This window comes from Phlebotomus argentipes, unplaced genomic scaffold (genome assembly GCF_947086385.1).
Source record: "Phlebotomus argentipes unplaced genomic scaffold, Phlebotomus argentipes genome assembly scaffold_4, whole genome shotgun sequence".
NCBI classification, from domain to species: domain Eukaryota; kingdom Metazoa; phylum Arthropoda; class Insecta; order Diptera; family Psychodidae; genus Phlebotomus; species Phlebotomus argentipes.
Window position 1 is genome coordinate 11,874,936 of NW_026776174.1, and position 24,171 is coordinate 11,899,106.

General features: G+C 44.5%; 8 protein-coding genes across 9 annotated transcripts; 4 read left to right on the forward strand and 4 right to left on the reverse strand.

Moving 5' to 3' along the window:
* Positions 1 to 54: 54 nt before the first annotated feature.
* Positions 55 to 8,425, reverse strand: LOC132258273 (dihydropyrimidinase). 2 transcript variants are annotated; one of them, XM_059755496.1, is made up of 8 exons: positions 8,130 to 8,425; positions 5,250 to 5,486; positions 3,286 to 3,380; positions 2,615 to 3,227; positions 2,019 to 2,257; positions 1,208 to 1,484; positions 705 to 1,140; positions 55 to 641 (listed from the first exon to the last, which is right to left on the reverse strand). In XM_059755496.1, the coding sequence occupies exons 2-8, from the start codon at positions 5,286 to 5,288 to the stop codon at positions 565 to 567; spliced, it is 1,776 nt and encodes a 591-aa protein (XP_059611479.1). In that variant the 5' UTR covers positions 5,289 to 5,486; positions 8,130 to 8,425; the 3' UTR covers positions 55 to 564. The 2 variants fall into 2 exon arrangements, with proteins under 2 accessions (XP_059611479.1, XP_059611481.1); XM_059755498.1 differs by lacking the exons at positions 2,019 to 2,257; positions 8,130 to 8,425 and adding an exon at positions 1,629 to 1,852 and having other exon boundaries at positions 5,250 to 5,556.
* Positions 8,426 to 8,774: 349 nt separating this feature from the next.
* LOC132257697 (protein KRTCAP2 homolog) lies at positions 8,775 to 9,757 on the forward strand. Its single transcript, XM_059754705.1, has 3 exons — positions 8,775 to 8,837; positions 8,901 to 9,186; positions 9,249 to 9,757. The coding sequence occupies exons 1-3, from the start codon at positions 8,834 to 8,836 to the stop codon at positions 9,364 to 9,366; spliced, it is 408 nt and encodes a 135-aa protein (XP_059610688.1). The 5' UTR covers positions 8,775 to 8,833; the 3' UTR covers positions 9,367 to 9,757.
* A 1,009-nt stretch (positions 9,758 to 10,766) lies between these two features.
* On the forward strand, positions 10,767 to 13,235 carry LOC132258494 (sialin-like). Its single transcript, XM_059755825.1, has 5 exons — positions 10,767 to 10,806; positions 10,869 to 11,548; positions 12,026 to 12,305; positions 12,370 to 12,608; positions 12,860 to 13,235. The coding sequence occupies exons 1-5, from the start codon at positions 10,767 to 10,769 to the stop codon at positions 13,004 to 13,006; spliced, it is 1,386 nt and encodes a 461-aa protein (XP_059611808.1). The 3' UTR covers positions 13,007 to 13,235.
* Positions 13,236 to 14,752: 1,517 nt separating this feature from the next.
* Positions 14,753 to 15,607, forward strand: LOC132257380 (uncharacterized). The gene is made up of 2 exons (XM_059754247.1): positions 14,753 to 14,938; positions 15,003 to 15,607. The coding sequence occupies exons 1-2, from the start codon at positions 14,888 to 14,890 to the stop codon at positions 15,234 to 15,236; spliced, it is 285 nt and encodes a 94-aa protein (XP_059610230.1). The 5' UTR covers positions 14,753 to 14,887; the 3' UTR covers positions 15,237 to 15,607.
* LOC132258495 (COMM domain-containing protein 1) lies at positions 15,500 to 16,147 on the forward strand (the record flags this gene model as incomplete). Its single annotated transcript, XM_059755826.1, has 1 exon — positions 15,500 to 16,147. A coding segment is annotated over one exon (648 nt), but the record flags the coding sequence as incomplete, so codon positions are not given.
* Positions 16,148 to 16,186: 39 nt separating this feature from the next.
* Positions 16,187 to 16,829, reverse strand: LOC132257379 (mitochondrial import inner membrane translocase subunit Tim29). The gene has a single exon (XM_059754246.1). It carries the CDS (start codon positions 16,784 to 16,786, stop codon positions 16,187 to 16,189), a length of 600 nt encoding a protein of 199 aa, XP_059610229.1. The 5' UTR covers positions 16,787 to 16,829.
* Positions 16,830 to 17,240: 411 nt separating this feature from the next.
* On the reverse strand, positions 17,241 to 18,937 carry LOC132258496 (uncharacterized). Its single transcript, XM_059755827.1, has 4 exons — positions 18,801 to 18,937; positions 18,086 to 18,566; positions 17,775 to 17,858; positions 17,241 to 17,618 (listed from the first exon to the last, which is right to left on the reverse strand). The coding sequence occupies exons 1-4, from the start codon at positions 18,935 to 18,937 to the stop codon at positions 17,241 to 17,243; spliced, it is 1,080 nt and encodes a 359-aa protein (XP_059611810.1).
* A 3,872-nt stretch (positions 18,938 to 22,809) lies between these two features.
* Positions 22,810 to 23,905, reverse strand: LOC132258497 (uncharacterized). Its single transcript, XM_059755828.1, has 3 exons — positions 23,516 to 23,905; positions 23,430 to 23,439; positions 22,810 to 23,346 (listed from the first exon to the last, which is right to left on the reverse strand). The coding sequence occupies exons 1-3, from the start codon at positions 23,806 to 23,808 to the stop codon at positions 22,810 to 22,812; spliced, it is 840 nt and encodes a 279-aa protein (XP_059611811.1). The 5' UTR covers positions 23,809 to 23,905.
* Positions 23,906 to 24,171: the final 266 nt, after the last annotated feature.

Consider the following 24,171-nt stretch of genomic DNA (forward strand, 5'->3'; position numbering starts at 1 on the left):
AGCATCACCTCATCGTTGATTTCCAGCAAAAGGCCCAGCAAAAAAAATACACCATTTCTATACATAAAAACTTTCCATTATTTATTTGTTACTCACAAAGTAAAAGACAGTTTTTTTGAGTTGTGTAACTAAAATATTACATGAGAAATAAGAGCACATTCATGTGTGCGTCTTGACCGAATTGAGGAGTTTTTACACAAATCTCTGCAATAAATGCTGACTTGTTGTCAATTTTGTTGATATCATATCAATTAAAGCGCCTTCGTACAAATACACAGTAGCATTACTTTTAAAATTTCTTCTTTTTTTTTAGTAAAAATGTCCCTTCCACATCTCATCAAATATAACCTACATTATTAGTTATTGGTAGATTTTCTCTTTCATATTCTTGTTCTTTTTTTGGTACTTAATATGAACTTTAAATTTACTTTTCTTTTTGGTAAAAACAGAAGTAACACTAAATAGTACTTATTTTGCGATGAAGTACAATCTTCAATTGCCCTCTAAAATGTTTTTACTAGTGATTTCAATGTGATCGCTTTGGGCGTCAGATTGCACAGCGGATTACCAAAAGCCCGATGACTTCCCGCCCGGCGGATTCCTCACGCGGATGCACGTGCGATGCTCAGTGTCGAGATCCTCTGCGAAAGACACACACATTCAGTTTAACAGGGAATCGAGGCCAGAAATCCTCCCCAACTCACCGCTTATCGAGAACGTGGTATCCTGGAGATTGCGCTGGCCCTCCTGGCGCGGAGCTCTGCCCGAGGGCGTGCATGGAATTGAGTCTCCAGGCAGTGGGACGGACTGTCCAGACATCAGGAAGTCCCGCGACGCGAGTGCCACATCGTGGGCGTGATCGGGGATTTCGATCTCCAGATTCTGCGTGATGTCTAGCTTCTTCACGCCGTTGCACGCTTCCTCCGTCTTCTTGCCGGCCAGCGCGTCGTACACGAAGGGCGGATGTGTGGGCGTCTCCACGAAGACGCCCTGGCCCTCGGCCACACGCAAATTGCCCTCATCCACGCACACTCTGCCGCGAACGATGACCACCTCGGCCACTCCGTGGCACGTCATGCCCTCGAAGATGTTGAAGTCCACCGCCTGATGGTGCGTCTTGGCCGAAATCGTCCTGGTGGCCTGAAATGAGTAGAATAATTCAGTAACTCAATTCAGAAGATAAAAGTTTACTTTAAGCTTCTCTTACCTGAGGATTCCAGATGACAATGTCAGCGTCGGATCCCACCTCGATGCGCCCCTTTTTGGGGTACAAGTTGAAGATCTTGGCCGCATTTGTGCTCGTGATGGCGACGAAGCGTCTGGGATCGAGCAATCCCAGGTGCACTCCCTTCTCCCACACCACAGACATCCTGTCCTCCACGCCGTTCACGCCGTTGGGGATCTTGGAGAAGTCGCCCTTGCCCAGCTCCTTCTGCTCCTTGTTGAACGTGCAGTTGTCGCTGCCCGTCGTCTGCAGATCATCCCTGAAAGACAGTCAAGCCCAATTAGAGTCTTTCAGTGACTTCTGGTCGGCGTCAGGAAATGCTAGAGAGACGTTAGTAGTGAATTTCAACGTGCACAGAGAGCCAATACCGGATGGAATGCTACCAATGGCCTTGCGGACTTACGCTGCCAGATGTCTCATGAGTTGACGAGGCGTTTCCGGATCTTGGCGGATCGGTGGGCTCGTGGCGTAGTAGAGCAGCGAGGCCGCCTTCATGCCGTGCAGAGAGATGCCCACAGAGCGAGCCAGCGCCTCAGCGAACACCGTGACGCCCTGACGACGAGCTCTGCACACAGATTCCGCGGCGGATTTGCTGGACACGCGCGTCACATACAGCGCACTCTTGGCCTGGACAGTGAGCATGAGGATGACATGGTGGTTAGTGGGTGAGACAAGAAGCTGTACACAAACATATACACCGCCCGCGGATGAGTTAGTGGGTTATGGAGCGTAGGAATGAGCTGTTAGAGTGGCGCATGAAGCCCTGTCCGCGAGACACAAGACAACAACTTACTGGGCCAGGAGTTTCATCATGTACTCCGGGGTGTCGGGATCGGGACGCAGCGGCGGACTCAGCACATGGGCGGCGGCGTGGTGGAAGCAGTTGTGGTAGTAGTTGCGCCCATCCGAGCCCAGGGCGGCGGCCAGAGTCTCCCCGTAAATGCCCACATTTCCGTATCGGGCGCGCGCCCGCGCCACTTCCGTTCCCGCCTGCTTGCTCATCACGTGCACCACGTATAGCGGGCACTTCGTCTGGGATTGGGATGGCACATGGGGAGAGGAGAGTGAAGTGGATATAGCGAGTCATTCCTCTCTGCTTTGCAGCGCGCAAATTGGGAGCATTTTAATTGGGATCACTCATCGTCTGATGAGAGCCACTTCAGCATGTAAATACTGGCTTAACTTTCAATCTCTCGCGCAGCGAAATTACCCGCTGACCGGATGATTTACCTAAAATTTCCCTTAGCTTTCTACTCTCAGACACGTTCAAGTGATAAGATTAGCTCGAGTGCCTGTCTAGTGACTGAATTGGAAGCCGCTTATCAGCGCCGATGACATGACATCAGATTGGCCCTGAAATGTTCACACAAAATGCGCTAAAGAAATTACCTGGTGTGCGATAACGCAGGCTCTATAGGTGGCTTCGGCCTCGATCTCCTCCTGGCGCGATAACTCGTGCCCCTCGGGTCCTGACACGCCGCAGCCCAGCAGCTTCTGCACGTTCTTGGCAATGATGTCACCATTCTCGGCGTGCACTTGCGCCACGGCGCCCAGCTCGCGGCACACCTCGAACACCTCATACAGCTCCGAGTCCGTGAGCTGATACAGTCCCTTGTAGGCCATAAACACCTTGAAGCTGTTCACGCCGCGCTCCTCGCACAGGATCCTCATCTCCTCGGCCACGGACGGAGACCACCACGTCACGCCCACGTGCAACCCGTAGTCGCAGCACACTTTGGGGTCGGCCCAGGAGCGCCAGCGGTCGTACGCCTCCAGCAGGGATTCACCCTTGTTGGGCAGCACGAAGTCCAGGATCATGGTCGTGCCGCCCGCCACGGCGGCCTTCGTGCCCTGGTAGAAGTCGTCCACGGCCACGGTGCCGCCGAAGGGCAGCTGCATGTGCGTGTGCGGGTCAATGCCGCCCGGCATCACGAGGCGCCCCGCGGCGTCGATCACGCGGCAGCCGCCGGGCACCACGAACTCGCCACTCGGGCCCACAAATCTGCACACAAAACACATTAATGATTGTACGTCCGGCAATTGGCCAGAATTACACTCACTTTATCACCCCGTCCTCCACGTAAACGTCCGCCGAGAAGATCTGGTCATGGTTCACGACTTGGCCGCGCTTGATGTAGAGACGATTCTGGGAGCTCTGCAGGGAAGAAAGGACAAAATTAGGGCATTCCAGACATATGGGCTTGTTTTATGGATTTTTCTGCAGTAAATCTGAGGTTTACGGTGATAAGTGCACGAGTTTTCCTAAGTGTTGTGCATCAAATTCTGGAATTGAGCCAGGATTAAAGACAGAATGATTCATTTGCTTACAAAAGAATACATTTCTACAAGCAAATTATTACATAAAAGCCGGAGAAAACATCTTTCCAGAATCGTTTCTGGATTTTGCCTTACTGGATTGATTATTGAATAATTTTTAGGTGTCAAATTGATGACTTTCAAAACACATGAAGAATAAAATTTTGCCGTATAAATATAAATTCTGATAACATTTGCCCGAGCAAAAGCACTTAAACAAAGCTGATAAGCCTCTGTGCGAACAATTTCAGATAAAATGATCCTATTTCTAGAAACAAAAGAGGGGAATTTTCAAGCATGTCCCTTGGCATATCCAAATCTCAATTTTCCCTATGAGACAAATAAATCTCAATTAGACTCCAATAGTCAGAGTCGTTTCTTTTAAGATAACTTTCGCTTTCGTACTAATCGTCTGTCCGGAATCGAAACGCATAAATTAACACTAAAGACTGCTTTTTATTTGGTGAGAAATGAGAAAATCAATTCATATGTTTGTATAAACTGCGCCAAGAGGTAAAATTAAGTTGTTCAATCGATATTTCCCATTAAAGTTTCTCAAAATAAACCCTTCTCCAGTGATTAAATACAAAACTATACTTTAGCTGGTGAACTTAAGGACTGTAATAAACTCTCTGTGATATTGATTTTGCAATAAGGATCCAGATGGTGAGCTTTTATCCACAAGGAAACTTCTCAAACATTCATAAACTCCTCCTCAAGTGTTTCACAGCAAATTGTAGCAATAATTTAGACAAGAAGCATATTGACGTAATTATTGACTGCTTAAGAAGGACTTTAAACTTCAGAATTAGCGTTTACCCTTCGCCAATTGCGTGTTTGTTTGCTTCTGTTGCAATGTAGGACAAATATTCCCTTGGAAAGTCAAGGAGGATTATCGCAATTTATAGTGCGGCACTTTATTTACGAAGACGTTGACTTTATTGATTATTCCATTGCGTGTTTCTTTGCGATAAGATTCGATTTTCTCCTGGTGGCATTTCATTTATGTGTTTTTTGACCAAGTCTTGTCATATCAGCACGAGAAATCTCGCACAGCAAATAGAAAAGAAGCGAGAGCAAATGTATCAGCATTACACAATGCTGCATTTCGCCTCTAGGCGCTCATAAGACGCATTTGAAGACTTTTTTGTTTCGCCCGCGAAGGTGTGCGCAAGTTATGAAATGCGAGATGGTTTTAATGTTGGCATCGCATGGAAATTTCGGTCAATGATCTTTGCTGGATTGTACATAGAAGACAGGGCCGGAAATATTAGGTAAAATTTGAGTCACTCTCCTGAACAAATGTGTGGTTTTCTCTCTTTTTAATTGCCACATAAATGAGTGTGAATTAATTAATTGAAAGTTCTTCGCCAACTTTTTCATCTTTTCCACCAGTTCAGGTGTAAAATTTGTAGACCTGAACCATTTTTTTCAGCCACGCGGAGACTTTTGGCCAATTAAAGCACACTCCTTCCTATCTAGTGTGGCACATTTGGAAGAATGTGACGAAATGAGCCCCCAAAGCATAAGCCATAAAGTGAGTTTCACTCGTGCACTTATCAGTCGCGCTCATGAGGAGGGAACGGAGATAAGCAGAGTCGTGTTTGCCATTGAAATTATCGCCAATTATCAGTGTGCTGAAGGGTGGAGGACACTGGAAAACTCAAACACTGTGTCACAAACATTGTGGGTCAACTGTCTCACTTACCTGAAGGTGAATTGGGACTTTCTTCACAGGTGCAGCCATCTAAAATCCCTCAAAGACACACCGCTTGATGCCAAAACACTTGAGCAATGATTTGCGTGTGGAAATTCAACACTGAACACTGAGAAAACTCCTCAACTTCTGTGTCTTTTGCAAGTGATTGTGCACTATTATGTAAAAAACGATCACTTGAAACAGTTTCTTCGCTCGATTGCTTCGCTCACCTCACCTAGAATCGCGCTGTGCAGCAGAGTTGAAGTGGTGAAGTATAAAATTACTATACGTAGTACGAGGAGTTCAAGTTCAATGACTGAAACTCATGTGAAAATGGAGAATGTTGCTCTACCCATAAATATTCAATTATATAAAAAAAAAGTTGTTTAAATTCCCCACATGCTTTGCACCTCAAGTGCAATATTGTGTGTGTGTTCTGCAGCCGATATTTTGCATCGCAGAGGGAGAAAAAAAGGGCGAAACAAGTTCGCAGCAGAAGAGACACAATAGTTATGAGCAGGTGTTTTCACATGACGATTAACAAGCTTCTTTTTGTCTTAGTTTCACTCAATTTGAATAATTTCTTTTTCTTCGGCGCGCGTCTGGGGAACTTTTCCTCACTTGTATGGAAATGCAGAGTTTATTTTTTCGGCTCTCTGCACTGCGTTTTCTTTACACAACGCAGAGCTGCTCATCTTTTACACTTTCATCCACGATATAGCGATTGACTAATTGAATGAAGAGTATTCTTGCATCTATCGCTGACTTGATCTCAGCTCTGCCCGCAAAGGCCACACAATCGACTCAGATGGGATTATTGTGTAATTGGATAAAGAAGCCCCTCCTAAGCGCATCTGAGTGATTTCATCTCACAAATTGACGACTCATCTCTTCCCATAGGATGCCCAAACTGGCCGCAAACCACGCATTTTCTCCTCATGTGAAACTCTCACTTTCCTCTCTTTCGCATTTGGGCACACACTTGTGAAGCAATTTTCGTGTTTATGAATTAAATTCTCCAGATTATAAGCATGCTGCCGCCGATAAATTATTCACCCCTTAGTTCACTCACTGTTTTTCTTCCCCAAGTCATAAATTTCATAGCGCAGGGAGTGAATATCCCTTGGCGTGAATATCTCATATTAGATGGAATTGAAAATAAACGGGGGTAAATATTTGTGTGCGTGTGCTGGGTATTGGCAGTATAAAGAAAAGAACTATTCTTCTGGGTCATGCGAAGAAGTTGCAAAATCGCTCATGTGGTAAATTGAAACCATACGCGGTGTTTCTTGCAAAATGGACAACAAGTCTTCAGTTCCACTTCCCACTGACTGCCTGCAATCCATGTGGGGCATTTTGGAAGCCCAGCGCCTGAGGAATGCGGCAAGCGAACTATTAAATCGATAAGCCGGAATTTATATCACTCCGCAGGAATCGACAGAGGAAATCGGGGTAAAGTTCTTTTCCTGCTAAAAATAGCATTCTGTGCTTTTGGAGTGAGGGTCATAAATGCACTATTTAGGTCAATATTGTATTTATATTGCAATTAATTCCAGTAATTTGATGTAATTACAGGCACAGTGGCGAAGAGCATCTCGCCGCTATTTCGTTCGGAACGCTGAGTGAAAAATTCGTGTGTTAAATTGACGAATAGAGAACATGAATGAGTAGAGGAAAATTGTCTGATGTTCTGTTATAATACTTGTAGTTTATGTTCTCTGTATGCTTCAACCTTTGCAACATCTTGCAAGTAACGATAAATCACATATTTTATATGCTTTACAGTTTTGATTACACCTCCTCGCACAATAACTGCAAATATATCGATTTGATCGATCTGATCATTCAGTAATCGCAATGCGAATATCAAATTCGATGTCATTATGATAGATAGCTGCTTAGCGCAGAAAGCTAGAAAATCATTTCCCCCATTTTTCCTCAAAATAACTTCTCTCCAGTGTGTATTATATTGAAATATATTTTGGTCTCTCAAGCCCTTCCATTGTAGAATGCATTCTCAAGCACACTACAAAGTCTTAAGTCAGTGCACAGCATTTTTCTCCACCATAAAGCCTAAATTATTCTGTCTGGTGGAGTGTTTTGCTATTATTATTCAACTGTGCAGCGTACACCGTTAATGCACACCGGAACAAGTCGTGAATTTAAGAATCCATTCTCCCCCGATGAAACTGTGCACCGCAATTGGATGAATTCTGAATTGTGTTCGCTTAGGAGATATGATGAATACGCTTCCCCTGCCGTTGTTCCCAGTGTGTTCCTCTTGTCAGCTATTTTTTTTGTGTTCCAATATAGGCGACCGGGGAGCCAGGCGGGGACTGTATTTGACACAAAAATAGACACACAGTGGAGGACCGAAGTGAAAATTTAAATAACCCCGCTCGCGATCACGGCCTGCTTAATTCACTCTGTCACGGCATTCCTCGGCCGGCCACCAGAGTGTGAGTCAAAACAGAGGTGTTTTTGGAGAAAAAAGGCGCAGGAAGCGATGGACAGACCGGAAAGAAAAATCCATACGGAGTCCTTTCTTCCTCGGCACAAGAAGGGTAGAGGAAAATCAATAAATTTCACTGTGCATGTGCCTTCAGCTTCCCCTCCTGACACGTACGGACGCCTCAGTGCGCCCGTGTGAGTGTGAGAAATTGAAAACTAGGCGTGTTTTCCAGCTTCCTCCCGTCCAAATATGGGAAAAGTGCGTAGAGGTATGCATAAATCCAAAATTGACCACTTAAAGTTCAAGTGAGCACCGCGCGAAAGGTCGAAAGAGACACTGGCTGCTATTTTTTGGTCTTACGCGACGAAGAATGATTGGATATGAGTGCGATTTGAGTGGGAAAAGCAACAATTTTCCTCAGTCACACTGAATCTCACAATTGCGCCGCTCCACTTTGCACACACTTCCACTCCGAGTCAGAGAAAGAAACCAACTGAACGGCCAGCGTTTGAGAGATCCCAACAATTGCGATGTGAAAATGTTTGCGAGAGAGCGAGCAGCACAGGGTGACGTGAAAGCATCCGTGCAAGATTTGGAGTACATAATAAAAAGTTGTCTGAAAAAATGTGCAAAAAGATTAGAAAATAAAACTTAAGTATCGTACAAATACAGGTATTTTGTGTATTTCTTTTTATGATAATGGAAAAGAAGAGTATTTTAAATTACGGCAATAAAATTGAAGGCTAAACTCGGATTACGCAAACACAAGTTTTTCATGCGAGAAAACAGAACAGATAATTAAAATATGCAAAAACACACGATTTAAAAATATCTTGAGAATCATAATCAATTATCGATTTAGAAGAGAAACCAAAACTGTTAATATCAGAGAAAAACAAAAAGCAGCAAACAGTGAAGATGAATTTCAATTGGCTCACACTGCACTTTGCAACGGCTTGTGCATTCAAATCTTCGCGGTCTTTTTCTTCGAACTTGGGGAAGAAGCGGGGAAATATCCCATGTCGGCACTGCAGTGCCTTTAAAGTTCCCTCGTAGATGTCGCGTTCAGCGCTGAGGTGCGAATCAGTCGGCTTAGTGACGTGCTCGTGGCAATATTTTGTAAACATCACATCGCAGCAAAATGGGTAAATTGAGGATAATATCGAACAATTGAGAGGAATTCCACTAACTTCCGAATGCCTTTGCAGTTGTTCCCACGATGCTGTCGTTGGTATTTTCCTCAGTCGCGTGCGTGCTGATATTTTCTGGGATGCAAATCTACCGGCCTTTCCTCGCCTCCACGCAAGCCACCACTCTTCTGGGCGGATTCGTCGGCTCGTGGCTCTTCATTCTCTCCCTCACGGCGATATCCAATCTGGAGACACTCCTGCTAGGCCGCGGCTTCCAGGCCAAGCTCTTTCCCGAAGTGGCCTTTTGCCTCGTGAGCGCGCTGATCGCTTCCGGAATGGTTCACCGGGTGTGCGCCACAACATGGTCAGTATTCTCAGGATTGGGGTGTTTATTGAGGGAGATATTCACGCAGTATTGTCTTACAGTATCATCTTCTCCATTCTGGCGCTCTACTATGTCAACAGGATTTCCCAGAAGGTGCATAATCACTCGGTCGTCAGCGCTGTTGATGCTGCTGCACATTCCAAAAAGAAGAAGAAGTAGGATGATGGCAATTTAAAAATGCAGGCATTCGAAAGCACAGGATTTGCATAATAAATTTTCAATCTGTGAACACGAGAGATTAGTAGAATTCAGGGGAAATTGAGGGGGTTTTCCAGAGTTCCACTCAATTCCAGTGACTCCTGCTGGAATCGACTGGAAACCTCCCCAAGTTGGAGAAGTGTTCAACAAGTTCCTTCCAGAGGAGGAAATTTCCAGTCTCAACTTTCGCTGTTTCTCTCGATTTAACATGAATTATTTGATGCAGAAACGATTGAAACTGAGTAACTCGGCAGGATATGAGAGCAGAATAAATATTGAAAGCTTATGTAAATATCTTCAGGTCAGAGCTTTCAAGTGTTTCAAGAGCCCGCTTTTAACCATAGAATTTAATTTAATCATTCTTGAGAAATTTCTCATATCTAAAGAAACATCGTGTTCCGCAGATCATAATCATAATTAAAATCATTAAAGTAATTCAAAGTGTTCAAAGTTAAGTTCTTAAATTCATCTTCTCACGTCGTTCAAAGTAGTGAGCAATAAATGTTGTTTTTCGGCGTAATTTTAAGTGCCATTCCCTATGTTGAGGTACTTAAAACTATGTCATTGAAATTGAGAATTGAAAAACCAAACCAAATTATATTATGAAGCATTCGTAGACTGTCCAGTTGATGGTCAAGACGTTTTACGTGTAGAATTTGCTAAGATTAAAGTGTATTCTTCATAAAATGTCTCAACACTTGGTCGAACAAGATCCTAAAATTGTCCTAACCGCAGCGAGCCATCTTTTATCGACTAAAAACAGTAAATCAGCATTAAATTCAGATGAAGATGTCCCAGAAATTCGATTTTCCACTACCAAATTTGCATCAAGATCAAAAGGTAAGTTTCTCTTAATTGACCTAAAAACTTTCGAATAGTAGCCAAGAACTAATTGACAGTGAAAAGTAAATCAATACCTGAACAAACTTAAGCACTTCACTGAGAATTGGAGAAGCAAAACCAGAAACACTCCGAACTCACTCCACTGAGAGAACAAAACAAAACTTTGTCTGTTCCGGTTAGAAAATATGGTTTAAGTGGGATTTATTTGAGACAACAGTGTTGATAGTTGAGCACTTTCCAGTCTTATCATGTGGGAAGAAGATGAATTTCCTTGGCCCCAAAGAGGACAAGCGATGCGACCAAATTGAAAAAGGCAATAAATTGAAATCTCAGTACAATGCCTCTATCTTATCTTATCGCGAATAAGCATCTCATGTAGCTCTACTAGGCTGTCGAGAGTGCCTGATGGCGATTAGCGTAAGGTTGATTAGCAATCTTGCCAGAAAGCGACAGTGTGATTTTGGGGAGCATCCGTGCGACTCATGGTGAAGAAAGTGATTTTCCATTGAAAGAAAAAAATGCGGCGAAAAGTGAATGATTGCCTAGCCAGAGTGTTCTGTAAGGGAATTCCTGTCAATTTGGGATCTTCCTCTGAATCTCGTTCATCCTCTGTTCCGTAGGGAGACTTCCAGCACGGCTCAACATTGGCATAATGATCTTCATGGGGTGCTTCTTGATCTATCTCCTGCGCGTGAACATGTCCATCAGCATTCTCGCCATGGTGGAGCCGCAGAATGGTGAGAAGCTGCCCAGCTACGGAGAGAGATTCCCGTGGGACATGGCGCAGCAAGGCCTCCTGCTCGGCGCAGACTTTTGGGGCTACATGATCACGGCGATTCCGGGTGCTTATCTCGCGGAGCGCATAGGCGCCAAGATAGTCATTGAACTCGCCTTCTTCATTAACGCTCTCATCACAATTCTGTGCCCCTTGGCGGCCCACCATGGTTTCCGCAGTATTTACGGCGCCCGAATCGTGGTTGGCTTCCTGGTGGGGCCGCTGTTTCCCTGCTTCCACAACCTCATCTCGCGCTGGATCCCGCCGGACGAGAAGGGCAAGTACATGGCGTGCCTGCAGGGCGGCACCGCCGGGACCATATTCACGTGGCAGATGATTGGATTCCTCGTGGAGGCTGTCGGATGGCCGTGGGGCGGATTCTACATCCCAGCCATAATTGCCCTATTTGGCATCATCCTTTGGATCTTTCTGGTCTTCGATTCACCCGACAGACACCCAAGAATAACGCCAGAGGAGAAACACTATATCGAATCATCTCTGGGGGATTCTCTATCCAACAAGAGGGTGAGTTTTCCTTCGTCAGCTCAATTAGCTACTCATGTATGAGAAAAAAACAGAAATTTTCTTTTCACTGCCTCGAGAAATGCGGAAGATTAACACAATATTGTTTTGCTTGTAAAAATTCCGCAAAAAGTGCCCCATTTTCCACTACGGTAATTTCTTAAGCTCAGTAAGACTTAAGTGTCCTTAAACCACTTAAGTATTTGCGAGAAAGAATTCTAAATACTTCTTCTGCGCCACTTGTTGTCATAGGAATTTCATCATCAAATATTTTTTCGGCGCACAATCTCAAGAGTTGCCTTATTTTTGGTAAAAATCGTGTTTGTTTAAGAAGTGTGCTAGAAAAATGAAGTCAAGATCTCAAAATGCCTGATAAGAGGTTTGCAAAAAATCCAGAACAAGAAAGAGCGTACGATAGTTGCTGATGTTGTGCCCGATTTCATGGCTCGGCGCCAAGTTAATTAGCGCGATATCTTGCAGAAAGTGCCACCATACTTGAGGGTGATAAAATCGGGCCCGTTCTGGGCGCTGCTGGTGCTGCACTATGGCAGCCTGTGGGGCCTGTTCTTCCTGCTGGCCGCCACGCCGAAATTCCTCAGCGAGATTCTCAACTTCCAAATTGGCATGACTGGCGTCTACTCGTCTCTGCCACACGCTGCCCGCCTCATATTCAGCTTCATCTTCGGCATCATTGGAGACGCAGTGAGAAGGCGAAATCTGCTCACAATCACGCAAATGAGGAAGTTCTTCTGCATATTCTGTTAGTTGCCGAAACTATGGTAACTTTGGCGAGAGTTCAAGTGAAAAACGCCCTTTCATTGCAGCTCACATTCTGCCTGGACTGTGCTTTGTGGGGCTTTGCTTTGTGCGAGGGCCCTACACTTGCATCGCTCTGTTGACAGTGGCGATGGCATTCAGCGGAGCTTCTGTCCTGACCAACATGCAGAATTGTCAGGATTTGGCGCCCAACTTTGCCGCCAGTATTTATGGCATTCTCAATACTGTGGCCACAACTTCAGGCATCATAAGTCCGCTCGTGCTCTCCTACTTCACCCAAGATAATGTAAGCCATAGGCAAGGGGCAAACAACACGACAAGCACGACAAAGACTATATACTCAGAAAAAAAACGCGAAAGAAAACTCGTGTTTTAGTAATACTTTTGGAGGGTTTTCTACCAACTGGTATGAAAAGTACAAGTTATTTAAACAAATTTGATTTTTTTCATATTCTCCATGCCAAACTTGCGAGTTGTTTGCCCCTCGACCATAGTCAAAATATCCTTTTGCAATGCTGATGAGAATTCCTTTCACAGAACACTTTTGAGAACTGGATTTACGTCTTCCTCATCGGCTCGGCCATTTACATAGGATCCGCCCTTGTGTACGTTCTACTCGGCAGCGGAGAAATCCAGCCGTGGAACACAATCGAGCCCGACGACGAGGACGAAAGACGCATGTAATGTGACCACGAGATGAATCCATATCGGAAGATTCCACATCTCGCAACCGAGAACTTATCCGACATTTTTTCAATTTCCTCACAAAAGAGTGAGTCCACAGCGAGACGATCAAGAGTGCTGCTCTTCAAACACATCCATGATTGATGTGCAATGTGTTGAATTTATCAGAAACTCATACATGAGAATAAAGTGCGAAGAGAAGGAGCATCCCACTGGCTGGGATGAATACACAGGGAATTTCATTCTGACCAAAGAACCCCACAAATCCCCACCGCAACCATCTCTCTATTAAAGTGACAATTTTTACAAAGAAAATCCACTATTCTTTCATTGGCAAATCCAGTCACAAATTGGAGTATTTGCTATCAAAACTTCCACTGATGATTTCTAATTGAATGGAATAATGCGGCAAAGTTCCGACTTCACTCTTATGCTTGCGACGTGCTTTCCATGCAAGACTGCAAAATGCACCACGACGAAAGATAAATAGCAATTTATTCAGTGTCAAAGACACACAATTAAACTTCCGCTACACATTAAATTATTCATTCTCCCATTTTCCTGAATAAGTTTCCCTCTTGCGGCGCAATTTGGTTTAATATAATCCGTGCAAATGATGATAGTGTGCCTCAAAAATTCCACGAGCTTTAGCCGAAAACTTTCATTGGCAAAGCTGCAACTTGTTGGAGTTCCTGAGGCAGCATCATCACCATGACTCATCGCTTTATCTGCGCAACGGAGAGTTCTGGCTGAAAGCCATGTTAATAGGGTTGATAATGCTAATACGGATTTTATTGCTTTTCATTGCACACCCACGCAATTCGCAGTACTAATTTTCCCTCTTCACTGCTGAGGATAATAATTTGTAATGTGGTGTTAAAAGATTGGGAAAGTCATTCGTATCGATTTGCTATATTCGCGATGTCGCAATAAAAGGAGAATTTATCATAAAAAAGGACACACTTTTGCCATGTCAAGACTCCAAAAAGCATTCGTCGCGTGGCTTTTATGTCGCTCGTGCAAGGAAACTTTTGCCACTTCTTGCTGAAGATTAATTACACGTGAGTCACGTATTGTCTTTGAAGTAATCATTAATTTTTTTTTTAAGAAAATAAGGCTCGACAATACAATGTAACTTTAAAAAAAATTATTTACGTCATGTTATCAAACAAGTTTTCTGCACTAATTCGTACATTTTCATTACTTAAAGCATCTGGATGTTTTCGTTTCACTTCATTGAAAGAAATCCTTAACAAAAAAATTTAATTGGTGTAAATCAAATTTGTTGTGAACGTTGTGTATGAAGAAAATTATTGTTCTTTTTGCAAGTTCAATAACTTTTTGTGATATTCTGGCTTAAAATGTTCTTTCATTCATTGAAAACTTTCCACATGATTCATATAAACTTCAAATGACTTCACGTGAAGTTTTTATTGCTTTGATTAGTATTACAATTGCAATAAAATATGTTCTTTAGGAAAAATTCAACGATATAATATTTGAATGTTTGGGGATGGTGAAAATGCGGTGAATATTTTGGCGCGTTTTTCCGATCAACCCTCCTGACTTCCGAGAACAACTGTTCTTCTAGATTCTTCACTGGATTTTCCAGCTTCAGCAAAGCACTAACAAATCACCAAGCTTTGAAGAACCTCCAACAACGAGATTTTCGCCAATCTTTATAGAATAATGAAATAATCCTTCGCTACCCCTTGACGAACACCCTTCATTGTAAACATCCCGAAGTGAACGACCTTGCTGAACTCACCACTGCGTAGGAGTGCATGCAAAAAGTCAAAACAAACCCGAGATTGCACAATTTGTGGGCAAATCCTTGTGAATTCCTCCCGTTCGCACACACTTGGTGGATAACCCGTGACCATGACGCCCTTCGACGACTTCGCATACCTGCTCAATTTGAGTGAGAATCCGGTAAGATCCTCGCGGTCTCGCTCTCAAGGACCTCCCACTGAATCTGACACCACTATTCCCACAGACAATTGAGGACTTCATCCTCCTGACGGGCACAATAGTGGCCCTGGTGGCGTTCATCCTGTGGTGCTGCTTTCCCACAGTGCCCAACGCTCAGCCCGTGAAGGAGAACCTCGGCCAGGGATTCTCGTGCCACCGCACCACGCAGCAGCACCCCTTCTCGAACCACCAGCAAGGCACCAAGGACACCTACTATTCCGGCATAAACTCGAGAAATTCCTACCACTGCTGCACATAAGAAGACTTAGGCAACCACTGGTGATCATCTTCATTCCCGTGGATGTGAAATCAAAAGAAAGACATGCTATTTTTTCCCTATTACCCTATATTTACACTCATGATCTCTCTGTCTAGTCAGAAAATATGTAATCTAACGTAATTACTATGATATTGTGTGCAATGTGAGTGCGAAGAGGAGATTAAAGAAAAATAAAGTGATTTTGTGAATACTATCCGGCTGCTGCAGATGGCGCGCCAGTCGCCGGGTGGCTGTCAGAGTGAAATGGCTTGGATTCGAGCCTCGAAGCCGTGAGGAAGTTAACACAAGGGGAATTGCGGAATATTCTCACCAGTTCCACTCATTTCAGGCTCCTCGAGTGCATCCAGAGGATAAATGAGCAGGAAGACGAAACATTCCAGCAGATTCTGAACTTTGTTTACGAATGCAAAGTTGTCCCTAATCCAGAGATCAGTGTCGAGGAGGCCCTCAAGGATTTGCAAGATGCTGTGAAGCTTGAGGATGAATCTCTTCTCATGGCCATCAAGACGCTGTCTCACGTCTTCAAGAGAGCCCTGAAGTTCATCATGAAGCCCACTTCGCTACACGTAGATCTCATCAAGGTGCTGGGCTTCGAGGAGAAAAAGGCAGATGCGATCATCAAGTACTGGGTGCAGGTGCAAAAGCCCATCTTGGATAATTTGGGAACAGAATCGGGACAGACGAAAGAATTGGAGGACGTTTCGTGGAATTTGGAAGTTGACCTGGCGTCAGAAGCGAGGGAGAAGGAGAAGAACCCAGTGGGGGTCATTCAGATGAAGATATCCACCGGAGACTTGGTTGCCATGCAGTGCAATCACATCCAATTGTCCAAATTCTTCGACCAACTCGAGGAAGTCACGCAAGAACTGGACAATCTCAAAAAGTCCTAGTTTCAACATTCTAATAAGTGTAATTTTAATTGATTTTACCTAATAATTAATGTCGTAATTGGTCATCTTGCGTCTGAAATTCCACCACTGTCCCAAGAAGCCCACATCGATGATTCGCCGGTGAAATGTTGACCATTCCGGCTGCAAGTACTCGCAAGTTGCGCGATAAGTAGCTGTGTCGGGACTGAAATCATGCAGCCACATGAGGGACATCACTCCCAGGGACAGACACCGCAACTGGCCAGAGTTCTGGTTCTGCTCCACCATCAGCAGATGCTCCTTGGACGTGGGATTGTGCAGAGATTCGTGCACGAGGCTCATTTCGTTCTGATAGCGCCGCAGATCTTGCAGGAAGCTCTCCTCATCGGGATTTGTCTTACCACAGTAGTACAGACCAGCTGTCGTCGCAGCAATGATTGAGGCCTTCAGCGGCTTATCCCGGGCATTTTTCCCCACGTTCACAATCACTTCTTGATAGTCCAAGAGCAGTTGTCTCCAGTAGTTCGCCCATTTCTCCACTATTGTCCCCTTCAATCTCTGGGGAAATGTAATGCCATCCAGACGACTCCGCACCGCCGACACTCTGCCCTGATAGGACTGGAGGAGAGATTTCCTCAGGAGTTTTGTGAGGAACGGCATGACTCCAAAACCAAAACACTATAAATGTGAGGTTACGCAACCCGGAGAAGATTCGATATGTATTCGATTAATCGATATATCAAGAAATTCGAATTCATGCTCAGATTTCGGCGGTTTTTTGTAACAAACACGAGAGAAAAGTAAGAAAATTTCAACTCAGCTTAATCTCTTGGTGTGATCATGAAATTTCTCCGAAGAATTAATTATTGGCCAGAAGAAATTGATTGAAATGAGATCAGCAAGTTAATGCTTCTTTTATGGGAGAGAAAGAAAGATTTCCTCCGGATGGGCAATAAAAGATCGTTTTTATACTGTTGTCGTTCTATAAGAGCTAAGCACACACACATTCAATTTATTTCACTCTACCCTAGGATATAAATAAATAAATTACATAAGGGAAATTGTATATAAATTATACTTAATAACTTTGTCACGCGGAGTGTCTTGTCACACATTAGACTTCGTTGCATTCCAGATACAGTGTTCGGCAGTCAACGCCGGATCTCCCCTGGCGTCCGGCCTCGTAGAAGGTCTCGAAGGCCGTGCTGGTGGTCCGCTCGAGCACGAAGCTCGTGGCGTAGGTGCCCAGTTGGCAGAATATGCTACTGCCGCCGATGCTGGTGTTGCACTCCGTGTTGGCCTCGCACAGGTACTTCTGCATGCACTTGTCGTCGGCGTTCTTGTACGTCTTCACGTAGCCCTTGAGCATGCTGAGTCCCGCCACGGCGGCGTCGCTCATGGAGTCCTTCCTGCCCATGCCGCGAGCCCTCATCGAGCGATGCGAGAAGGATGTCTTCAGCGCGTCCAGCAGATTCATGACGATATGGATGAACTGCAAAGAGAGGAAATGCACCAGTGAGCGCAGATCTTTCTGGGTGAGTGCGCTCTAAACACAATATTGCAGGCCCCACTTCTCTCCCACACACCATATAAAAGTAACACACATCTCTCCCTTCGCTCTCTTTTTTTCTGTACAATCCACACTCACCTCACCAGCCTGCTTGGCCATCGTGTTAACCTGCTCAGGATCTTTGGCGCCCAACATTGCTGAGAGAACAGCCGCCAGGATGCCCTGTCATTGCCAGAAACCAATTGCCAAGATGTAAGATGAAAAGAAACGTACTACTTCTGTACACTACTATTATATACACATCTTTTCACTCTGACTGGCTTTGTAGCATTAATAAGCGGGGGAGGAGCCAAAGATAAAGATAAAAACACTACAGGGTGAATTAAGAAGTCTCAGGGATCTGCTACAGTAACTTTCGGGGGAAATCGCCTGAAGATCAGACAAATTACCTGCATTGGCGATCCGCCGCCGCCGTTGTCCACCTTGTCGATGCCGTCGTTGTTTTGGCCGCCGCCCAGGATGGCCGTGAGGATCTTCAGGCCCACGGACAGCAGATTGGCCCACGGGGACTGCGTGAAGCCCACATTGTTGTCGATGTCGTCACTCTTGGTGGGACTGTTGTTGCCGCCCGCCGGGAAGAGCATCTGCAGCATTGTGCTCAGCATGTTCGTCCAGGAGAAGCCCAGACCTGTCTCCTGGATCTGGTTCGTCTGGATGTCGTCGTCAATGTCATCTAGATGCACCTTCTTCAGGGCGTTGGGCTTCTCCGCGTACTTTCGCCCCTCGGGGCGCGCCGCCGCCACCCTCGGCGCCTCCACGCGACGCTCACTGGCCACCACCTCGCGCGGAATGTAGTTGGGCAGCGCGAACACACAGTTGGCCGCTAGCAGCGCAAAGAAGCACCATCCTGTCACCTGTGTCTTCAGCATTCTGCAAGGTGTGAAAAATTGGTGAACAGTTAGTGCTGGGCAAAAAACGACCGGCGAGAATAATCCAACTCATTAGGCATAGTTGGTTAATTGGGTGGAGAGAAGAGCGCGCGCGGCTTGGAATAGTCAGTGTAAAAGTTCTGTGTGGCCCAGTGGCCCCATAAAATCCATTCCGTGTCTTCGTGACTCTTCATTTTGTCGTTCGCTAACAAATAATTACACTCAAGTGGGTCACAATCTTCTGCCTTCGCAGAGAATTCCACATAGCCATACCGAGAGCGGAATATGAACGAGATCCGTCCGGTAATCCAATCCGCGACGCGTGCACTCATGATTTATGGCGTTGGCTAAGAATCCATCGACATCGCACATGGCTTGCAAATGGGCAAAAGAATGTTGTGCTTTTCAGGGCGAAGCACCCGAAAATTCACACATCAACACGGCTTTGCTTTATTACTTGTTAATTTGCGGCAATTAATAGCGTCTGACTTTCTTGAAATATTACCACTGAAATTATATAGATATCTGCTGCAAGACATTTGAAGACAATTTTGAGGAATTAAATAAGAAGTTAAATTCAGAAGACGGGTTTCAAGAAAATCTACATATATGCCAGTCTATTAGTTGACTCCACAATTTATTGACCCCACAATATTAAAGACTCAAAGTGTTTCAGACGAAAGTCATGTTGAATTCTGAGCAATTTAAAATTAAATAAAAACATTGATACTCATATTATTTTGTTTAGCTTTCAAGTACGGCATATTTGATGAACATCTTGGATTTAGAAGAGTCCGAAGAGTCAATCCGAACTGTAGAGTTATGTACAAATTAAAATTAAATTTTTATACTAAAGTGTATTTGCGGATAAGATCGCAATTAGAAATTAAACATAATGAAGCCTCAATTGCCGTGCTATACAAAGTCAGATGACAAAGAAAGTTCTGAAGCGACCGTAGCACGAATAAGAGGAAGTAATAACACAAAATGACGACGAAATTACCATCTAACGTCCAAGACTATGTCGTGGTTCATTCCAGACCTTCGTACCAGTGCGATATTATGTGAGATAATTGCGTTGAAAAGTGAATTCGAGAGGCTGCAAAATAGCACTAGTAAAAGTGAGTTTTGCCATGAATCACTGGGATTCCCCTTTGATGCTTCATTTCACTGGTTAAATTAATTTTCAAAAATCATGCCACAAGACTTTCTATCTGCACAACATTTCACAATGATGCGTCTTGATGCGTCAATTCGCACAAACACACGAAGAGAGAACCTTCTGGAAATTACGTGATTACAATTCTTTCACGTTCTCAATATTTTGTGGCTGTAAATTAAATTTTTGAGCGAATATCATTGCGCTCTATTTACAATTTATCACCCAGTTTTATTTCCTCCGCAAGAATGCGACTGTCTGCGGTGAAACTCTCAGCAGAATTACCCTAATTTTCGAATTACAGCAAAAGTGTATCGTCAGACGGTACAATTCTTAGCACCTTTCGGCTCGCTGCTGAATAAACATTTCAACACACGGCAGAACACAGATGGACAAACAAACTTTGATGCACCGTTAATAGATGGTATTTAATTTTACATTAGTGCCGAAGAATTCCTGTTACTCACATGTGCAACAGTTACGCCAATGTTGTGTCTTTCCTTGGAAATATTTTTCACTAATGACCACGATAATTTGGCACTCAGGAAGTGCTTGATTCCTAACCGCGAGAACAATATCGTACAATTTCTCACCCAGAGCAATAGCGTGTGATTTGGCGATGAGAACATTGGCTGTATTTAATTAGAGTGGGCATTAAATGCACAGTTACAGACAAGAAAAAAATAAATGGAAGATGATGTGAAAAAAGTACAATGATCTCGCCAATCTTCTGCCCTTCATGCATTTATAGTGCATCCGCGATTCAGCGATTTGAGTGCGGCTCTGCAAGAGAACTGATCCTGCTCAAGATTCTTGTTCATTTCCCTCAACATATCTTCGCTCGAGAGATTGAGAAAAGAAACAGGTTCGTCGTCTCAATGAACACCCATTGCCACAAATCTTCCGATACATTTTTTCGCTTCGAAAGTCTCCGCCGCCGTGTGAGTAATTTCCACTGCACCAGAGGTATTTCCTGTCCATCTCTGTGCTTCGCCCATTTGGGAGTTTATTGAGGTGTCCACCCAATTTCTGTGTCTCTCTCTTCACATATTGAGCGCTCTCTTACCTACTTTTCGACACTTTGGCAATTGAGGTCGCATATTTTGAATTCTATGCTTATGGATTTGTATTTAAATTGCCCCGCAAGATGTTGATGGAGAGTCAAATACACAAGTGCACACAATGCGAAGACGATCAATTTGCGCACAGATTGCAAGAGAGTGATTTTCTTCGCCGATGGAAGAGAAAAAACAACGTATTTCCAATCCAACACACGAAAAAATGGCAGTCGAAACCTCAAAAGCAATGCTTGTTTTGAGGATAGATTTCACTACAGTACAAAAGCCAACATACCTGATCACTCTTCGCGTGCCCTTCGAGGTGAAATCAAATGTATGTCTCGTTGTCGTTGCGAAAATCGGTGAGGAAGATCAAGGTGGATTTTGTGTGGGCGTGAGTGAGAAAATAGTTCTTCCAACTGAACAAATTTCTCCTCTGCAATTTCGCTCTTTTTCTTCACTCTCTTATCTGAAAGATAAAATCGAGAAAGACGTTTTCCACTTAGAATTCCTATCGCACAACCGAAGAAATACACCGTGTGTCACAGATAAAGAGCAGGGAAATGACTCAGAATGCAAGAAGGAAAAGAAATGAGATTGTGAGGAGGAAAAAGATCACTGTGGAAAATATTCACCGTTTCACTGCAAGTCTATCTTCACTTCTGGAACTGAAGTTGCCTTGAACTTGTCTTTATATACGGTGACCCACTTCTTTCCTACTCCATCGCGGCTCGATCTCATCATCTGCACGCTCTTCATTGGCGAGAGAGCGAGCGAGGCTCTCTCTCTCCGATGCGCTGGCCGAAGAGAACATTCCACACGGAGTGCTTTCAGAGCTGAAGGCACAAATTGGAAGAGTTCTACCTGCTCAACGCACACACACGCGCCTCTTGATGCCCCCGTGAAGATGAACAGGAATATTCCGTTACCGATTTTTCATAACCACTCAATTCTGCAAGTCCGCGATTTTTTGCCCCGCCATATCAGCTATCAGCGAGATTCCACCACTAAATAGGCCTCCGACGTTCTTAGGAGACGCTCTGCAAGAGAGAAGAGAGAGTCAAGTCACAGCGCTATGCAAATACTTTCAGTGAAAGGGGATTTCCAGAACGATGGAACTTTGCTGTGCGCAGTAAATTAATTAGAGAAAATTGTGATCTTTCTGGCGCGCCAAGATCCGCCAAGAAATCTCATCGTCATCACGATCCAGTAAAGTTATCTCAGGAAGCTCAGATTCCCTCATCATCTCTCGCGCAGTACCGCAATTTTTACGTAACATTGTGCCTCGTCAATGACTTCTGTGCAATCTTCTTTTTTTCATTCAGCAGGAGAAATGCTCATTGATACCAAAACACGCCTCTGGGCAGACTCAGATCCGCAGACAATAGAAAATGCGGTAGTTAGTCTGCGATGTGAACGAAGGAATCAATTGCTCAACGTAGAATTGCTTGTAAGCGAAGAGATTGTCAGTTAACCCAAGGAAGAAAGATATTTATGGAATAAAAAATGGACAAATGAGGAAAGATTAGGTGATACTGTGAATTTTTTTACATGTTTTTTACTTAAAATAATTTTAAATTGCTATGAAATTGGCGAATTCTCGGGGAAAGTAGTGAAAACAAAAACAAAACACAGTGAAATTTTTAAAAGAAATTTGAACTTTATCGCACTAAAAGCCGAACTACATTAATTCTAATATTTTGATGTATTTTTTAATCATTTCACATGGATTTCTTGGTGTACACAGCTCAATTAACAGGTTCTGTAACTTAAGAGAGCCGAGAAATGCCCAGAATACGAGAAAAATTGCCATTATTTACACTAAAGAAACATCACAAACCCGGCGTTCTTACTATAGCTGTGATTCTTGCTCAATTCAAGTCACAATTGAAGAAAAACTCCAGATAATGGGAGAAATATTGTATTTTGTTCATAATGGAAGAAACACACTCACAGAATAACACTTCGAGCAATAGACTGTGCAAACAAACAGTATAATGGAGTGCTGAAGAGTAGCGGAAAGATGCTCAGGTGTAAACTCTGCAGTTGGGATATCTCTCTTCGCACGCATCCCCGTGCAGATCCACTTCCTTGCCATCCGGCAGGTGCTTCATGATGGTGTCCAAGATGCCCTCATTCTCCGTCTGATTGTCCTCCGCCGGACCGTCGATTCTGTCCCCGATCGCGCGCTGCATCGCCCACACGAAGGGCGAGGTCTTGCACAGCAGCCGCAAGATGCACTCGCCCTCAGTCCAGCCGCTCTGACCAGCGGCCACAAGCTCCACCAGGCGCTGCGGCAGGTTGCTGTGGCGCGCATCCATCATGAGTCTGTTCAAGTGTGGTGAGGAATTAGTTAAGATCCAATCCAGTGGTGAACCTGATCGCGTACTCTCTTCCGTGACGCTAACCTTCGGCTCGTCTGTCGATCGAAACTCGTGCTGTCTGATCGACTCTGACGCTTGCGAGTCCTCGGCGGGATGGTAATTGCCCATGGGCGGCTGAGTGGGCGGATCGGTCAGAGGTGAAGCTGCTGGGAACATCCGCGCGGCCAAACTCTTGCCAATCTTTCGGTGGAAGACAGAAAAGACACATTAATTCCCCTCAACACAATTTATTAACTCCAAAAGTTCAGGTAACACGCATTAACAGGAAAAGGACTAGAAGATTAGAGAATTACAGTTGAGCTAATTGCTTGCACATTGCCAAAGACTTAAAAGACTAGTCTGTCTCTACTTTTTCCTACTCTGTGACTTTATATACACCGAGACTCCAGTGAATCCGGTGGTGGTCAATTTGTCCTCCTTCTGCTTGTCGCCCTTCTCATAAGTCACCTTCCAATCCTTTGCCACTGTCGTTAAGTACTTTGTGCCATTCTTTACCATTTGGGCAATGAAAATCAGTCCGTTGATCACGAGAGCGCCCAGCTTTCCACTGTCCAGGCCCATCATGCGCATGATGCCGCCCAGAAGATTGCTCGAGATGAGATTCTGCCCTCCTTCGGCGCGACTCTGCAGCCTCTCCTCCATCGGATCCTGTACCAGGCGCTCCGGATAAAGATTCTTGGCAAAATTCTCCGCCGCGTCAGCAGGAAGATCGCCAAAAGGGGAATTCCTCCCAGTCCAGCTGTCTGACGAGCCACTGACTATCGCCTGGAGCAGGAGTATCACAAAGATCACTTCACCAATCACTCTGTGCACCATCATCTTGACTGGATGACGAGGAAGTGAGAGTTTCGGACCTCCTCCGACGGAAGACAGTGCAACAATGAGCAGCAGAAGATCGCAATGTCTCTCTGCAGTGCGTCTTAAGAGACAATTTGTGCCGCCAAAAGTCAGAGGCGTGTGGAAATGATTGCACTGACTTTTCTTTCACCCCGAAAACCATTATGT

Bases quoted from the DNA above. Each gene is read 5' to 3' on its own strand.
- LOC132258273 (XM_059755496.1), bottom strand. From the start codon at position 5,288: ATGGCTGCACCTGTGAAGAAAGTCCCAATTCACCTTCAG. The intron at 3,228-3,285 runs GTGAGTGTAATT...TTTTGTGTGCAG, and splicing joins GTGGAGGACGGGGTGATAAA to ATTTGTGGGCCCGAGTGGCG. The intron at 642-704 runs GTGAGTTGGGGA...TGTCTTTCGCAG, and splicing joins TACCACGTTCTCGATAAGCG to AGGATCTCGACACTGAGCAT.
- LOC132257697 (XM_059754705.1), top strand. The intron at 9,187-9,248 runs GTCAGTATTCTC...ATTGTCTTACAG, and splicing joins CGGGTGTGCGCCACAACATG to TATCATCTTCTCCATTCTGG.
- LOC132258494 (XM_059755825.1), top strand. From the start codon at position 10,767: ATGCGGCGAAAAGTGAATGATTGCCTAGCCAGAGTGTTCT. The intron at 10,807-10,868 runs GTAAGGGAATTC...TCTGTTCCGTAG, and splicing joins TTGCCTAGCCAGAGTGTTCT to GGAGACTTCCAGCACGGCTC. The intron at 12,306-12,369 runs GTTAGTTGCCGA...CTTTCATTGCAG, and splicing joins GAAGTTCTTCTGCATATTCT to CTCACATTCTGCCTGGACTG.
- LOC132257380 (XM_059754247.1), top strand. From the start codon at position 14,888: ATGACGCCCTTCGACGACTTCGCATACCTGCTCAATTTGAGTGAGAAT. The intron at 14,939-15,002 runs GTAAGATCCTCG...CTATTCCCACAG, and splicing joins TCAATTTGAGTGAGAATCCG to ACAATTGAGGACTTCATCCT.
- LOC132257379 (XM_059754246.1), bottom strand. From the start codon at position 16,786: ATGCCGTTCCTCACAAAACTCCTGAGGAAATCTCTCCTCCAGTCCTAT.
- LOC132258496 (XM_059755827.1), bottom strand. From the start codon at position 18,937: ATGTGCGATGTCGATGGATTCTTAGCCAACGCCATAAATCATGAGTGC. The intron at 18,567-18,800 runs GTGACCCACTTG...CACACCTTGCAG, and splicing joins CTCTGCGAAGGCAGAAGATT to AATGCTGAAGACACAGGTGA. The intron at 17,619-17,774 runs GTGAGTGTGGAT...CTCTCTTTGCAG, and splicing joins TGGCCAAGCAGGCTGGTGAG to TTCATCCATATCGTCATGAA.
- LOC132258497 (XM_059755828.1), bottom strand. From the start codon at position 23,808: ATGGAGGAGAGGCTGCAGAGTCGCGCCGAAGGAGGGCAGAATCTCATC.